We start from the raw sequence: 18,340 nt of genomic DNA on the forward strand, positions 1-18,340 counted from the left end.
CAGTATTTAGAAAGAAAACAAAATGACTCAGAATACAGCACTGTCCCCTTAAAAGTAAATACTGCCAGGAGAGAGAGTCACCTTGGCAGAAGTTTATGTTCCAAGTGCTTCTTGTTGATTTTAATGATATTGAAGCCAGAAGTTGGAGGACCAAGTGAATGTTGGAAAAAGTAAGCAGCAGCCTTTATGCTTCTTTCAGAAACCAACTCTTTCCTCTTTTTACTGACTGTATGTGTTAAGACAAGGTCACTTTTATGTAGAAACAATTTGTAAAAGAAAAAAGACATGGCTAAGTACACAGACCACCTAGAGCTTTTCAGAGTGCTTCACATTAAAAGGTTCATTAACAAACACACGACACACACTCATCTATGGACGCACAGACAAACGTTTCCGATATTTTGGTTTACAAGGTTACACCTCTAATCTGGTCAAGCACCTCGTACGCTGCCACAGGAATGTGAAATTCACAGAGAAACCCCCACCGACACGCCCGCTGCGGCGCCGGGCAAACCTCCACCTGCTCCTGCTAAACAGGTAAAACAGTCATTTATGTTTTAGTGGGTTTGGTTCAGTCTCACATTTCTTGGCATCTTCTCCATCTACTAGTACAGAGTCAAAGCAGTTCTCAAATTGATTCAGCAACACAGTTATGTGGGTGCTTGAGAGCTCTACTAAGTTTCACAGGTTTCCAGGATATGCAAAATTGAATAGAAAACATGATCTAAAATAAAAGAAATGAATGCATTGAAACGATGACTGGAAAAAACGAAAGTGAAGCCAAGGAAAAGGCAAATGTGAAATTGAAAGTATTTTGCAGACACCACACTAAATGGAGACAAGTGTCTTCTTTGTGGGTGTAGGAAGAAAAAGTTGGACAAGCAGGACGCGAAAAACAGGGCAGACCAGCAGAGACTGGAGCAAAATGAAAGACTAACACCATCATCATCCTTCCCGAGCACAAACATTTTATCATTACTGTCTACTATCACCACAGAATTCATTTCAGGATTGATGAGACAGGCTATCAGTTTGGATGACAGCCTCACCACAGTGCTGTTGTTTGAGCTCCAGGTCCAGTTCTGCTCATTTCTAGTGGAAACCATCCAACAAACCAACATGAGCTGAGACTAAAAACAAAAATTAAATAAATAAAATAAAAATGTGAGTGTAAGTACAGAGTCCTGTTGCCTGCGCTAACAACAACATAATGACACAGTTGTGGACTATTTAAACTGACTGAAATGCATTCAAAGCACAGTGGCTTGGACCTTCCGGCAGCGAGATGGAGAGTTAGCCAAGACCCAAAGCACAAACATATGTGCACACACATGCAAAAAGAGAGATTTGACACGACTGAGGTTGAATGATCTGCCATACATGGAGGAGAGAGAGAGAGGACAAAAAAAGGAGACTAAAAACACTCCTACACTCCTTACAGATGCCCGCCCACTGAGTCAGTGATAACACAAACCGAATCCAAAACTTGGCAGATCGAAACTGTAGGAGCAGGGGATATTCCTGTGACTTAACAGTACAAGAAAATAACAACATAAAAACCTTGAATTCTGTCGTCATTTGTTGGATCGAGAAAACTTGGGATTTTCATTGTTTCATGGAAAGATTGTGTTATCAAGAAAGCATGCTCCCTGTCCTCTGTACTTTCACCCAGTAGATGAAATGCCCCCCCAGAGACAATAAAACTTTGGACTTATGGTATACCCTGTAATTAAGTAATCTGCCGTGTTCAGTTGAGTTCTCACCCTACTGACTTGGATATATGAGCAGATGTTTTATAGCGAGAATGCAGGAAGCCCAGTAAGGGCCAGGTCGTGGGAAGCGTTAAATTTCTACCTACTCCCAAAGCTTTCACTAAAACTGACACTGCAGACTGCACCAAGTCATGGATTATCCATCATCAATCCTAGCAAATCATAGGTCTAGATAGCGGATGAATTGTGGATACATGACCTCGGTTTTATCGCAGGACATTCTAGCTTATAATACATGCTTCAGGTCAGCTCAGACCTGGTGGTCTTTGTGAAGGGCTCAGTACCTCACAACCCAAACACTGGGTTTGGCTGGAAAACAGCTCAAGTTGCTGAACTTTTAGCATCAACACCAGCAAATAAAATGGGACTGGTATGTGATCCATTATGAAAATGATTCAGGGAAATCGCTCAGTTGGACATAATGTGAAACCAGACCACATCTGTAACAACAAAATAACACAACTGATGGCTGACTAAACAGACTAGGAATGCCTGGTTTGGCCCACATTTACAAAAAAAAAAAAAAAAAAAAAAAAAAGTCTACACAAACTTTTCTCCTCATTTCGCTAAACTGAGGGACCAATATCAATACTACATTTTATGCTATAAGAGTGATAAAATAATTTAATGTTGAAACTGTGAATTTCAACTCATCTAACATCTGTATACTGTGATTATGTAAAATCCTTTACAAAGAGAGTGTGTGCAAAGATCGGAAACAATGGCAATGTTCAAGGTCAGGATGCACTTTGTTCTGCATTACCAACAGACAAAGACTGCATCCACACAGTGGATATAAAGGAGCTTCTCTCTTAACCCATGCCATATTAACCTTTGTAACAGGGTTTTCCTTTCAATAAATCTCAGAAAATCACTTTGATGTTAATGCTCTGTGTGCCCAAACCTTGTAAATAGGTAATTTTTCATTTGCATTTCAAATTTCATTATCAGATTAACTGGGTAACTTAAAACTTACTGTTGCTCTACTTCTGAAGATGAAAACAGAGCAGCTGGGAATAATTATGTTTCATGTGATGATGCAAAGCAGCTGGATCTTTGAGTTGTATGCTGCAGAAAGGAAATTTGTTAACGTGATTATTTTCTCTCCTACTGAGAAGACAGTAAATCAGGAAGTCACATGAGTGAAGCTTTGAGGTTGGAGTTAAACCAGAATTACTCATCATGTGATAAAATATCCAATTCACCAGATAATTCTTAGAAGAAAAAAAACAACTCATGACCACTATACTTTTCATATCCAAAATGAAACCAAAATTCCAGGCAAAGGCTCAAATATTATATACAAGTTGCTGCTTTCACAGAAAAAAACACTTCAAGTCATCTAGGCTGGTGGTATTGTGTTGTGAAAGGGAGATGAAGAAAATCCCTGCCTGTTTCCTCACGCTTATTTGGCTTCAGTGGGAGTTTTCCATTACAGGAAAACACCTCACAGTCCCCAGAATGAGAGCATGGGTGTTTGCTTAGCTTAGCTAGCTGCATCCTTGACTAACATTTCCACTAACCAATACAAATACAGAAAACCAATTAGACATGTACTGTACATACAAACTTGACACATTCCTCACCCAATGCTGTGGCTATTAACCACTGTATTTTTAATCTTTTCCTCTCTTTGTCTAGTTGACTGTGCACTTTCTGGATGAATGAGTAAGATTCAATCTGCAATCAGAGCATTTCTCAAAAAACAAAACAAAAAACAACCAAAAAAAATGTTAAAATGTTAAAAATAAAATAAACAAATAACATCTGTTTACACTGTTAGGGTTTCCCTGATCCCCACAACACCCTTAATCACCAAGAAGAACAACTTTTAGCCAATCTAGTCAGCTGTCCTTATCCCTTGCCTCTGAGCTTTGTGCATGTGAGCACATGTAGGTGTGGCACTAATGATTAACACATCTACCATAGAACACTGGACCCTCTTGTGCTGCAGTCCATTCTAATGCACAATCAACAGATTGTATGCACTAAACTGGAAGATGGCACAGCAGAACTAATAACACTAATGTATCTGTTATGAGTAGACAAAAGACCCACAGACTTGCATTAATGTTTTAAAAACAACTGCGAGTTGTGTGAAATCGGTTGGAGCTACCGTATTTTTGGACCATAAGGCGCACCAGATTATAAGGCACATTAAGCGAAACCAAACAGATAAGTCAAACTTTACTCAACTCATTCTTCTTGCATTGATTGATTAATGTTGAATTCTCTGGCAGCTGCTCTATTCCCATGTTGTTGCAGTATATTAATGACTAACCTGGTATTGTGGATGGATTATGTCAGCTGTTCTCCTGAGTGAAGTTTGGTCCGTTTACAGCATCCTGCCATGCGATTGCATTTGTCCCTAACCTTCGGGAACCCTCACGTTAACTTTTGGGAAAAAAGTTAGCGTTCATCCTCCAGCTTCACTGTGTTTATGTTATGCTAACATAGCCGTGTCGCTAGCTATCACATCGCTATATACCAGCTAGCCCAACTTCAGTAACCCTATAAAAGTCACTGCTGTTTAGTTTTCTGTCTTCATTTATGTCGGAAGTGATAGCAGAGCGGTAAATTTTAATTTTCTCAGAAATCTCTCAGTCAGAACATGCTATATCATGTTTAGGTAGAAACTAGCGAGCTAACTTCCTGCTAACTCCGTTAAATGTAATACATTCTGTTTTCATGGATGCCTGGATGTTAAACTTAATAGTTACACCTGGTAAAGCAGCAACACTGATTATTTTTTAAAGATGAAAGAATTTAGACAGTTTAACTCTCAGTGATGCCGCAGTGTTCGTTTGACTTTGGGACCTGAAGCAGACGGAGTTTTGGACCCAGATTACTCCGCGAGGCTCCTGACTACGGTAGCTGTAATACTGCCATAATGCATCAAGCGGTGCGGCTTCGTAGCTTACCAAAGTCGTACTAAAATATTTTTTGACATTTTTTTTTTAACACCATGTACCACATAAAATTAGTTCGAGGTCAGTAAGCACAACCAGAATTCATACACTAGGCGCACCGGATTGTAAGGCGCACTGCCGATTTTTAAGAAAATTAAAGGATTTTTATTGCGCCTTATAGTGCGGAAAATACGGTACATGAAGCCTCATACCCCCTCCCCCTCCAGGGAGCCTCTGAGCTGCACTGCATTTTCATTTTGAAAAAAATAAAGGAACATCACTTTGGTTCCAGTCACTGTGGTTCCCAAAAGTCCTTGCACTCCTTCCTTCACTCATTAACTGAGGCATTTTACCACAGTGTGAGCTTATCTCCGTACTCCGTGCTCCAAACAGCACAGCAACAATAACGTCGCTGGCAGATCTGCACGCACATTCCATGTGGTTGAGACTGAGTCACTCTCCAGCTTGTCTGCACTCGAGTACGTTGTAAAGTAAATACTGGAGGATTAGTATGTGTGAATTACAGTACAGCCTTTTTACAGTCCTGTTCAATTTATAGACTTCAATTTAATGTATTCTGCTAGCAGCATTCACTCCTCTGACGTGCCAGTTGTAATCATTTTGCTCCATGAAATACAGAAAAAAAGTGTTACGGCTCTGCTGCAAAATCTTTGAGCCACTGTAAACATTGCATTTAAGCTCTGACATAATTACATATCTAGCTCTGGATAAACAGTTTTTGTGAATCTGGTGTTTAAAGTTCAAAACCATAAGTGAATATGCCGTTATACATTAATATAGGGTGGGACGCTTTCTTTTAGAGCGGTTGACTAGTAAATCATCGATATCCATATCCAGTCCAAGAAGATGTGGTTAGGGGACAAAAACCAGAGTCAAGAGTAGGTCAACTTATCCCTGTATTATCTCAGTAGGTTCAGCTGGCTTGAATGACAGTTTGAATGGGAGTCTCTCCTTATACTGTAGATTTTTCTATAAGAAGACAATCTGACATTAAAAGACTTAGTTAAAAGTTAAGTTAAGCAAGACCTATTTAGAGTTTACATAAGTCTTCTGGAAGAGGTTCTTATCCATGTCTGTGTTTGTGATTTTTAAGACATGCAGATAACATAGTAAGTATTATCTCAATGAGTATAAAATGGAATTACTACTGTTTAATCAGATATCAAATTGGTTGCTGGGAAAGGATAAGACTTGTTACATCATGCTTTCATTTTACTGTGATGTTTTCAGTTCCCTTTAACCTGCAGTAGTTTTGAGGACTAATTATTTTGTGCATCCAAATTTCCATCCTGAATGTAAGAGCAGTGCCAGCACTTTGTACACTAAAAATAAATAACAGGATGCCGTTTCATGCACCTCCTGCTATTGAATAATGTGCTGGGTTTCCTCTGTCAGGATGTCAGTTGGTGGGGATTGTGGATTAAAATGTACGTCAGCTTTTCTCCAACAGAAGATGCATTTGTTGCTCATGAACTTAGTCACTGCTGCAGTCCCAGAGTGGAGCCACAAGTCTTACAGAGGAAGGCTTAATGGCATCTGAAATCCTTCAATTGTTTCCGCTTCCACTGACACCGATTGACATTTTCATAGCTGTGTTGCCACTGCCCACAATATCTTTTACTTAATTCAAACACTTGCAAAGGCAGAGGGAACAGTACAGAAACACTGTTTTAATGCTAGCATGGAGAAACTTGAACAAAAGTTCATAAAAACAAAAAAGAAAACCAGAGTGAAAACAACTCAAGGAAAGACGGCAGCAGAGTTGTGCAATACTTTGCGACCCTTGATCCCTCACTGCTGAATTGCATCTTCCTCCCTCCCACCCTGTTGACAGCATTTAGCACCATGACAAGTATCATTTTGACCTAAAAAGCTTCTGCTGTGGACGTAACCTCACAGCTTAGATGGTTTGGGAGTGAGACTGGAACTCTTTCTCAAAATGCAAAGTGACAGTTGAACTGGAAACGAACACATGCTAACACAATTATTAGCATATCAGTATAATACAGTAGTTAGGTTTGTGGTTGAAACCTCCTTGTGGTGGTTCCTGTGTGAAGTTTGCCTGTTCTCTCTGGTGACCTGACTGGAAAGCAGTAGGAAATCTCCCAGTTCAATTATAATTCGCTTCAGTGATCAGTGAGAGTGAAAGTTATAGTTTAGAATAGTTTCACTCAAATCCTGACGAGGAGGATGGGGTCATTAACTGGACCATCGGTTAATGTTGTGGGATAAAATTAAAATTCCCCCCTCAAAATACTGAGTTGGTCTTATACTCTGACAGTGCTCTCGCTGTCAGCCAAGGTCTCAGTCACGCAGGCCTAGAGACTAGTTAACCACCAACTGGTAATCTAATTGCAAGTGAAAAAACCCTCCTTATTGACCGGTTGATAAGGAGTTTCTTGAGGCTGCCGACTATCACTGGGTAAAATCTGCTGCACTGTGTTGCGCCAAATAGTCCTTTGCTTTGGTTGCTACCTGTCACCTGTAGTTTGAATCAAACACAGCTACTTACAGACAACAACCAACCACCAAACTCTTTTGAAACTTGGGAAAGTGTCACACAGACCAGAAATGGAGAAGGTTTGCCTTCAAAGTAAAAGTTGCCTGAATTTGATGGCAGCAAGATGTCAAAAAAAGGTGGGATGGAGGTAACAAAAGGATGCAACTAGGAACAACAAAGATCCAGCAGCTGGTCAACCAATGTCAAGGGAGCAACTTCCATCAAACAATCATTTTTTCCTTGTGAGTGGTTGCAGATGACGCAGGACCGTGTGACTGGGGACCTAGCTTAGCTAGACTTGACAGGTCTTTTAAAAAAAAAAGAAAAAAAAGAAAAAGAAGTTGCCAGCGGTTTAAATATAAATGGTTTCCAAAAGGAAAACTGAATGGCACAACCCCATTTTAAAGTAACTGAACCAAACTATTTCCACCACACAGTAGAACCGTTTTCATTTTAAAGAGCACAAACTTATCTGCATTTAATGAAGTTCTACAAAGCTTCCTGATCATTGCAGCAGCTCCCGACTGAGAAACCAGCTGCCTTTAACCATCAACTCTAAATGACTTGTGTGTTTTATATCGACCATTTGGCTTAAACATAAATTTGATTCCACTGTACAAAAAGCAGGGCCACTGAAATGATCCTAAACAGTGAGAGTCTAAGGAGCTTGGAAAGAAAAGCGTCTGGACTTCTATAAGTTGCTTGAAGACGTTTCACCTCTCATCCGAGAAGCTTCTTCAGTTCTAAGGTCAAATGGTGGAGAGTCCCAAGGGAGTGTCCCCCAAGGGGGAGTGAAAGAAGCCATCTATGTCCACTGTGAACAACCATCTTTGAAAAGAGGCGGTGGCTTACGACACCAACTGTCTCCCATCTGTAATCCAGTTTTGAGATCTTTTCCCAGACTCCTTAACACCTACTAACATCCTGGGCCTTTTGACCTCAGGAAATCACATGATAGGGTGAGGCTAGGTTTCACAATGAGCTCACCCGAAACCTTGGCTGATTCTGACCTACACCCGTTTTCACACCTTGACTCGTGCGATTAGGTAGAGGATCCACAGGGGGTACATGACCCCCTTGGGGGACCCTAGAACTTAAATCTGGGACTCTCCACCATTTGACCCCAGAACTGAAGAAGCTTCTTGGATGAGAGGTGAAACATCTTCAAGCAACTTAAAGAAGTCCAGACGCTTTTCTGTCCAAGCTCCTTAGACTACGATCACCTGGATGACTGAGAACCTTCACAGACATACTAGAGTCTGTAAGGACAAGATGGTCTAACATGATGTCAAGACATGCACCTACATGTATACATCATATACACACACACACACACACACACACACACACACGAGATACCAGAGAGTTACTCTGCCATATCTTGAGACAAGTGAGGGCAGTTTCACACTAATCAGACACACACATCTTGCCCAGCATTCCTACCTCTGCCGGGATGTTCCAGACAAGTCTCTGAGGTTGGGGTAGAGAAGGCTCCACCTCACCTTTACAGTGGCCGTCCTCAGTGTAGCCTAGCTGAAAGGCATCTGTGGCCAGTGTGTACTGGAGGGAAAAAATAATAGGGAAGGAAAAAATGATTGAGATTTAATATGAGAGTTAGTACAGCCATACTAGTAAAAATGTACCCTATTATAAAAAAGGGGAAAAAAAGGGTTTTTTTGGTTTTGTTTTTTTTAAATGGACGACACAAAAATAAAAGAGCTGATGAGTGCTTGAAAAAAAAAAAAAATGCTTATGTTGAGTTAAGTTGCTGCTAATCAAATGCACTTGATTAACTGATTATCTACAATTGTTAATCAGTTAACACTAAATGTTACATTTCAAGACAGCCCAATTACAAAAAGATAGAACTAATGTGGCTTCTTTGGAAAGGCTGCCAAGAGGAAGTCTCTTCTCTCTAAAAAGAACAGCAGAGTTAGGTTTTCAACACTGCATCAAACAAACCACAAAATCTGTGAAAGACTGGATTTATTAGGCCAGAATCAACGGCGCAACATTTGGAAACCTTTTATACACAGGAAACTACAGAAAGTCTAGATTTTTGGGATTTTCATACTAAACAAGGTAATAGTGGCAAGACCCTTGTGCATAATTAAGACTAGTTGGCAACATAAAAGCTTAACAAAATGAACTCAAGGATCGAGCTCTGTGGGACCACGAAGACTGTGAATATTTCTTTATCACTGGTCAGAAGAAACTACTTAAAGTAAAATATTTAAAATGAGCTCAGACAAACATACACATGAATGCACTATATTCTTTTCAGCTGCTCGGATCATGGCCTGCAGCTAACCCTCTCTATTCCAACACACCAACCGTCTGCACGTCCTCCTTCACTACATCCATGAAGCTCCTCTGAGGTCCTCCTCTTCTCCTCCTGCCTGGCAGCTCCATATTCAACATCCTATATCTGATATATCCACCATCCCTCCCCTGCACATGTCCAAACCATCTCAGCCTTAACTCCAAACTGCTCAACCTGAGCGGTTCCTCTGATGTACTCATTTTTAATTCTGTCCATTCTTCTCACTGCCAATGAAAATCTGAGCATCTCCACCTGGACCTGCTGTCTTTATGTCAGCAACACCGTCTCCAAAGCAAACTCGCAGCAGGTCTCAGCACCATCTTGCAAACCTTCTTATTCACTCTGCTGCCATCCTTCAGTCACAAATAAAGCCCTGACACTCATCTCCAAACCGCTCGCACTCTTCCTGTCCTCTCTAGTGCACCGTCTGTTACTTTGGATGGTTGAACTTAGGTGTATAAACTCATCCACCCACTCTGTCTCTACTCCTTGCAGCTTCACTGTTACACCGGTCCCACTCCCACTGACACATGTATTCCGTCTTGTTTTCCTCTTCTCTCCACGTAATACCTACACCGCTCCAGGGTCTCATCTACCTGCTCGCACACCTCACCACTACATCTGTCTTCAGATGTCCTGCTGCACCCTCACATACTTCTCGGCCACTGCCGACTTCCTCATGCAGTACGACTTCCTCTTGGCACCCAATCATACGCTTTCTCTAGATCCACAAACCCAGTGCATCTCCTTCTGACATTCTCTACAATTCAACCATCAAACATGCAGTTTATGGTGCTCTTTCTCAGCGTGAAACCATGCTGCTGCCCAATGATAATCTCTACTCTCCTCTCTTCTTAACCCAGGGTTAGAAATATTCATTCCTAAACATCATCATGTAACTGACACACAAATTTCTGCAGTCTTAGTAGTTTTGCTTCTTATATCAAGTAAAATTAATAAATGCTGCTAATATTATCAGATAGCATGTTTTAGTCTTGCATTTATCTCACTGTGGTAAAAATGGTGGGTGTTGAAGGCCATTAGTTCAAGTCTGATTGTCTCCCTGTAAGTGTCACTTCCTCTTTGCTGTGCTTTCTAAGATAATACTGTAACACAATCAGATTCTTTTAACACAGCCAATTCCTGGAACTGGCTCCATCTGGAACTTTCAACTTGCAGCTGTGCCGTCCCTGTGTGATAAATGCATGTCAGCACAAATTCAGAAATAAGCCCAAGGATTACCTCCCAAAGGTGGGCCACTGTTGGTGCATCAGCCCAGGAGTGCTCTGCATTCAGCCCGCTCTTCCCATTCTTGTAGATCACAACGGAGAAGGATTTATCAAACCACCTGGGAGAGGAGAGAAGATAAAGCATAAAAGGAGATGCATGTTGCCACAGCTTCTGTAAAGGTTGCCACCCTAGTCGGGTCGCAGATGCAGAAATAAGAATCCTGGCTTTAGACCAGACAAAACAGATTCCAGCAATGACCAATATTAAGGAACAGGACCAGGTCTATAACCAGTGTCACAACAACAATGATACTGATGCCATGCAGATATCCATGCATCTTATTTTTCCTTGTATCGTATTCTTAAAACGCATTTAGTTTAGACGACTACCCTGCAAGACAAACTGCTCCATGCACCATCCCCCGCACAGAAAGAGCTTTAAATCTGTCAATCCTTTGTGTCCGGGCTGGTCAAGGTTTCCTGTGTGGAGTCCAGACCAGCCTCAGGTGTCTGTTTGGTGTCTGTAGCTGAATTTCAATGAAGAAATCAAATCAAATCAATTTGTTTATATATCACTTTTCACAGGATAAAAACCACAAAGTGCTTCACAATAATATAAAACAGAAATACATAAAATACATTAATAATCAAACATACAGCACAAATCTAATTAAAAGCCAATCTAAATAAATGAGTCTTAAGCTGCTTTTTAAAAGAATAAATACAATCAAGGCAACGTAAAGATGGAGGGAGAGCATTCCACAACCTGGGGGCCACAGCTCTAAAAGATCTATCACCTCTAGTCTTAAAAACGAGTTAGGTGGGACTACCAACAGCCTTTGATTAGATGATCTCAGGCTGCGAGAGGGAGGGTGGGATTCTAAAAGATGGGAAATGTAGGCTGGGGCATCACAATTCAAAGCTTTAAAAGTCAGTACCAAGATTTTAAAATGAATTCTAAAATGTACTGGAAGCCAGTGTGATGAACGTAACACTGGTGTAATGTGCTCTCTTTTTCATGTCTTAGTTAAAAGCCTTGCAGCAGCATTCTGGACTAACTGGAGACGGTCAAGATTCCTTTTGCTCAAACAAAGAAAAAGACTGTTACAATAATCTAAGCGTGATGAAATAAAAGCATGAATAACCATTTCTAACTCAGATTTAGACAGCAAAGTTCACAGTTTGGAGATGTTCCTTAGCTGGAAAAGGCAATTCCTAATCAACTGGCGAGAGTGTTGCTCTAGGGACATGGCAGAATCAAAGATCACACCAAGGTATCTGAGGCTCAGGTGAACAGATGAGCCAAGAGAACCAAGATGCTGTTTGATTAGAGATATCTGGTTGTCGGGGGCAATAATTAATGTTTCTGACTTCTCAGAGTTCAACTGTAAGTAGTTGTCACCAAGCCACTGTTCAATGGAAGCTAAACAATTAACAATTAAGAAAGTCAGGATTATCAAAGGATTCATCACAATCCTTTTTTTTTACAGTTTATTTTTCATGTCTGATAGTGGTTTTTGTCACCATCACATCACACTAAACCAAAGAAGAATCCTTGGCAGCCTGAGGCCTGTGAGAAGTGGAGTAATCACAGACATGTTGCTGCAGAGGAATGTTTCTGTGACCTCAGTACTGAACTCCTAGCAATGCACATTTATTCTCCAGAGATGTAATTATTACTGTTGGCATCATCAGCATTTTAACTGCTGTGACACATGTTCTTATTTGTGGGACAAATAAAGTAGTAGTTGGTTGTATATAAGTAACAAATTCACAAAGATACCAATCGCTGATTACAACCACGATAAACAGGAAGTGCAGAACATGAAGTAACTCAAGATGCAAACGAATGTTCCAAATGCATCATGCAGATTTCTTTTTGGGACACTTTGGGCTCCTTAGTACACACGAAGTATTTATCACCAGTGCTCTTATCTTTCATCGGCTACTTTCAGCAGAACAGGCTACATGAAAGCTCATGTGTATCGAACTCTTTTTTGAAGATGGCAGTAAGTTTAGAGTACCATCTCCACAGTGCGTGTGTGTGCATGCGCTAAATAGAAAATATGCAGCAGTCTGAGGATCAAAACGAAAGAAAAAACATTTTTGTTTATAACATTGTTTGTTTATAAGATTGGGGAAACCTGCAGTCAGCTGAGACTGAAGAAGTCACTTGGATGAGTGACGAAACGTTTCTCCCACAAAACGCTACGTCCAGATGAACAGAATCAACTTTTGGAGAAAAAACATTTTTCCATCTACACCCCTCTGGTCGTATTTTAGGGAAAGCCATGTTCCATGTTCATTTTTTTGCCAGGTGTGACTCAGTGAGCAGCTTAAATCACATTACACTGTTTTGTAATAAAGATGACTAGATACACACAGCAGCTGATAGCATCTGTCATGAGCCAACAAAAGCAAAATATTAGAAAACTGGTTACTATATTTATGTTTCACTTCCCTAATCTCCTACCATCCTGTGTACTACTCTAATGGTATTTTAGGGGAAACCAGCCATTACTATGTACAAATCTTGCCACGCTAACCAGTATGTTTTTGACACATTTATTGAATGAACTGACAAAAGACACCAAAACAAAGCATAAAAAAGGCATGGGGTGTTAAGGGTCATGTGACTCAGCCCTAACTATATGCTTTATAAAAATGGAAAGTTTAAACCTAATCTTAAAAAGCAGAGAAAGTGTCCGTCTCACGAATCCAAACTTGGAGCTGAAGAGGCGCCTAAAGGCTCTACCTCATCCTACTTTTAAATATCCTAGGAGGCACTGAGTGAAGTACTTGTTTGGAGTAACATGTTACTTTCAGGTCTGTAAAATAAGATGGACCACGATTAGCCAAGATCTTGTGTGCGTGGAGATAAAGATCATTTTTCCTGTGTGAAAAACATCAGCATCACATTACATCATTCTTACATGGACGGACTATGAAGCGATCAGTTGCCACAGTATTCCCAGAGCATTCCCTTGGGTATGTAATCTACTCGAAGTGGTGATGTGATGAAGTATCTTTTGTCTCCATGATGAACCAACTAATGCTACAAATCTACCTTCACTTTCCAATTTTTATACAATGCTCACTGCAGTTAGGCTCTTGAAGGCACTAAACACTGTTTTAAATATACCAGATCCATAAAACCCCTCCCCACACGTTCCTTGGTGACCTCTCACCTGTCATAACATTTCCCATGAAGCAGAGACTTGGCGTAGCTGTCCAAGTTCCCCTCTGGGTCATCTCCCCTCATGCCTTGCTCCTCGTCATCCAAGGTTACAAAGAAGGCCGCCCTCTCAATGGCATCCAGCGATCTCTTGTTGACCCCAGAGCTGAAGTACTGCTTCCTCATCTGAGCCCAAGGGATTCTGGGAGGGGATGGCATGTATATATTATAAATCATTATTTTGCTCATGGGTCTGTACTTACTGCCAGCAAGTCTTTTTGTATAATTGTCCCAAAACACAAGTACTAAAAGAGCCTAAGAAGTGGAGAAAGTTGACAGAAGGCTCAACTCAGCGGAAACTGCAGATGCTCCATAACAATTATGAGGAAACATACTTCACTAAAACACTGCATCCTTCTCAAGTACTTAGTCCACTCTAAGATAACTTAAGACAATCTGAAAACTCACAAAACATCAAACTACTGTTCACAAAGTTTCCACACAGTCAAAGACATCGGCATGTGACGCAAATGTCATCAGATGACAGTTGTTGGACAAAAGCCTAGTGATGTTTTCTAAAATCTCGTACTCCGTGTCCAATTTGCTGGTCGACTCACTACTTTAGTAATACACACAGCTTGACGGACGGGCCATTAATGCAAAGACTCATTGGACTGTTCCTGCTAAGCATGTTGGTGGCACTTTCCCCACTTTGTTTGCTTTAAGCCAATCATAATGTGTAGGCAGCACAATATCCAGATTGTAGTTCTGATGTCATTTCCATCTTTTTGTTAATTATGCACAATACTAATCATGCCAGAAAACAAAACAGCCAAGACTAGTAACAGGATGGGAGCGCCTGCTAAAGACACCCAGTCTAAAACAGCTTTAACATACACAACATATTTAGCTTTAATCACAACAGGGAATCCTGAAGAGAGGGAGATGTGCATATATGCCAAGTCTTAATGGCCTTTGGAGAAAAGTGCAATTGAAAGTTAAATCATGTGAGCCTATCATAGAAGAAAATCAGTATGTATAGATTTCTATCAATGAGTGAGGGCATTAAGAAACAACACACTGACATGTGGGTGTTTCGTGTGTTTTTTTTCACATGTCAAAGGCAAAAAGTTAACCAGCAGACTTATTTCTCATGATTGCCAACACAAACACACATAGGCTGAGACAGAACAATGGCACATGTCCTCATTTCCTTCACAATCATGAGTTGGGTTTGCCACAATACAGCGTCCTATCACAATCAATCAATCAATCAATCTTTATTTATAAAGCACTTTTCATACAAACTGTAGCACAAAGTGCTTTACATGGTTAAAAGCAGCCCACCCCACCCTCCCACTCATTCCCCGCACTGTCATTAACAGAAGCGGTCATGATACACACATCCCCCCCCCCCCCACACACACACACACACACACACACCTAAAGAGTAAAATTGGGCTGGGTACGCATTAGCCAAGTGAGGACACAACACCATGTCTCGTAGGATCCTGCTAACAATCCATTTGCTGATACACGTTAGCTTTTGCACTCTCTCACTTTCTTGGTTTTGTTTTTGTTATGCTTCTACATCTCAGGAAAAACTTTCTAGACATGTGTACAACAGACATTGCAAACAGTAACATGCATAAACTTGAAGAGCTGATCCCTACATTTTTTTTTCCTTCATCCGTTCCTCTAGCCAAAATTTATTTCTACTTACTGTTCACATGATTAGTTTCCATTGTTTTACTTTTAATCATTTCATTGAAGCCAACCCAAACTTTTCCTCTAGGTTTTGAGGAATTAAGAGTGCAGAGTTAGAAACCTTCATGCTCAACTAAAGATTGCCCACCAGAAGGAAAACAAGCAGGTGGCTGACCTGACCATTCCAGAATATCCCACTTCTTTGCTTTAATAAACTCCTGGCTTGCTTTGGCTGTATGTTTTGGCTCACTGTACATCTGTATTATGAAACACCATCTAATCAATTTGAGTGCATTTAACCGGATTTGAGCAGAGAGTAAGTCTCTGAACACTGCAAAATTCATGCATGCCAGTGGCAGCCACGCGAACCCAAACCATCACACGGAGTTTTACAGGTGATGTGGTGTGCTTTGGATCTTTCCAATCCATTTTTGAGGCTTTACTTTCATGCAGTCTTCTCTTTATGGTAGACTCGGATATCGATACGCGTACCTCTGGGAAAGTGTTGTTCACTTGGTTGGCTGTTGTGAAGCGGTTTCTCATAACCATGCAAATGACTCTTGGATCAACCACCATTGTTGTCTTCCGTGGGCGTCCAGGTCTTTTTGCGTTGCTGAATTTACCAGTGCTTTCTTTCCTTCTCAGGAAGTACCAAACTGTAGATTTTGCCACTTCTAATATTATAGCAAATTCTTGTATAGTTTTTTCTGTTTTAGCAGCTTATGTCTCTTTAAAAAAAAAAAAAGAGGGTGGGACATGTTAAGGAGCTGAAACTCCAAAACGAAACTTTAAAGTGGGTACTCTCAAATGAAAAAGGTGAGTCTACACATGAAGTCCATTGTAGGGCTGCACGATTAATCGTTAGAAAATCGCGATCTCGATTCATACTTATGTGCGATCTCATTTCCAAATGACAACGATTTAAAAAAAAAAAAAAAAAAAAAAAACGACGACGATTTACGATTATGCGGCATTTTGATCCGGGACGTAATCTGCATGAAAACAAGCGCTCCCTCTTCCTGCTCAACAAATGACAAGGGCGGAGCCTTATACCACGTGATACAGAAGCTGTGCCGTGATGCTCAAATTGGCAGGGAAAAAACAACGGAGAACACGTCAGGGATGACGAGAAAGTGACAGGAGAAAATTCGTCCCGGTCAACCACCCAAACATCAATAACGGGAACCTTATACAGCGCTTCCCTATACACGTCGAACTCCCGCAGACACAAAGAAATTACGGAGGCTGTTACTTATCACCTGACCAAAGATATATCATCACTGTGCAAAACGAGGGATTTAGGAAAATGATCAGCACCCTAGACAAACGCTACACAGTGCCGTCCCGCAACTATTTTTCTATTGCTGCACTACCTGCTCTATACACGCAATGTCCAGCAACGGTGGAGACGGAATTTCAAGCAGTACAACATTTTGCGGCAACCACAAAATGTGAGGCATTTATTGTTTTTGTTTATTTATTGTTTTTATGTTCAGTTTCAACTGTTACGAAGTTGATGTGCAGTTAATAAGTGCAATAAATATTTATATTGGAAAAGAAAATCGTGAGAGAATCGTGATCTCAATTCTAAGCAAAAAAAAAATCGTGATTCTCATTTTATGCAAAATCGTGCAGCCCATTGTATAACTAATTGTATGTGTCAGTAAAGAGCTCTGATTAGTATATTATGGTGCCATCCAGTGGTCGCACCGTAGCTCGTCTCTGTGAGCTGCCTCTGAGCAACCCACTAAATATAAAGACAGCAGGTTCAGACAGCTTTATACAAACTGGCTGTGTTTCAGTAAAGAAATAAAAAAAATTAATTACTTTATTTTAATGAAAGAAATGTTGATGTCAACTTTAAAAGGTTTATTCAGTTTTAAAGAACCTCTTATTAATACCACTCCTTATTTACAGACTACAACCTGTGATTAACTTTTCATATTTCTCCCAAATATTTCACAGTTAGAAAATGTATCAAAATTCCCTACTATAGCCTGTATATAAAAAGGCAAAAAAAAAAAAGTCATGTGACATCACCCGCTTTTCCCCAACATTTAGAAAATTCAAACAGCAGCACGCTTACCGCTGCCATGTCAAATTTTTGGAGCCAGTAGTAAGCATATCAGGATGATAGGGGGTTGCCACTTTGTACGTACCTGTCTCCAGCAGTGAGAGCTCCCAGTTTCTCCTCTCCAGGAAGAGCAGGTGAAGGGTCATCCAGGATCCTCTGGATCTGGTATTCAATCTCCCTGGGGGACAGCAGGCGGCCTGCCCGGTATACCCACAGGCGAAAATAGCGCCCCCTGTGGTACACTGCCACAAACTCACTGTCTAGCCAGTGCTGGAGCACATCTGTGGAAAAGAGTACGGCAGTGCCATATTATACAGTCTGCAACAACAATAAGATATAACCATGACATGTGTTTACATTTCCTAACGTGTGCAAAAAGACAAGCCCGGGCATGTCTGAGTGTAAGAGCGCATCAGCCCCCGATGATAATTTAGAAGCTGACGATGAACTTCAATGCTATACCTTCAATAATGCTACTTCAATATCCTCCTACACATCCTGAATATCATGCTTCAGTGAGGTAATAGAAATAGAATGGGCATATAATAGAAGAATAGCAATTAATAGAATTTAGCAGAGAAACAGCTCCCCTTATTTAAGACACTTGAGCGAGAGAAATACTGCAACAAT

General features: G+C 40.6%; 1 protein-coding gene across 2 annotated transcripts in view; it reads right to left on the minus strand.

Annotated features, from left to right (window-relative positions):
* Positions 1-18,340, minus strand: part of LOC116309959 (carnitine O-palmitoyltransferase 1, liver isoform-like) — a 59,407-nt gene that overhangs the window by 23,091 nt on the left and 17,976 nt on the right. For both annotated transcript variants that reach the window (XM_039611035.1, XM_039611036.1), the window contains 4 exons: positions 17,796-17,991; positions 13,943-14,131; positions 10,768-10,873; positions 8,646-8,762 (listed from right to left, as the gene is read on the minus strand). In XM_039611035.1, coding sequence (XP_039466969.1) covers positions 8,646-8,762; positions 10,768-10,873; positions 13,943-14,131; positions 17,796-17,991 — 608 coding nt within the window. The remainder of the gene's footprint in view (positions 1-8,645; positions 8,763-10,767; positions 10,874-13,942; positions 14,132-17,795; positions 17,992-18,340) is intronic.

Source organism: Oreochromis aureus, linkage group 4 (assembly GCF_013358895.1).
Source record: "Oreochromis aureus strain Israel breed Guangdong linkage group 4, ZZ_aureus, whole genome shotgun sequence".
NCBI lineage: Eukaryota > Metazoa > Chordata > Actinopteri > Cichliformes > Cichlidae > Oreochromis > Oreochromis aureus.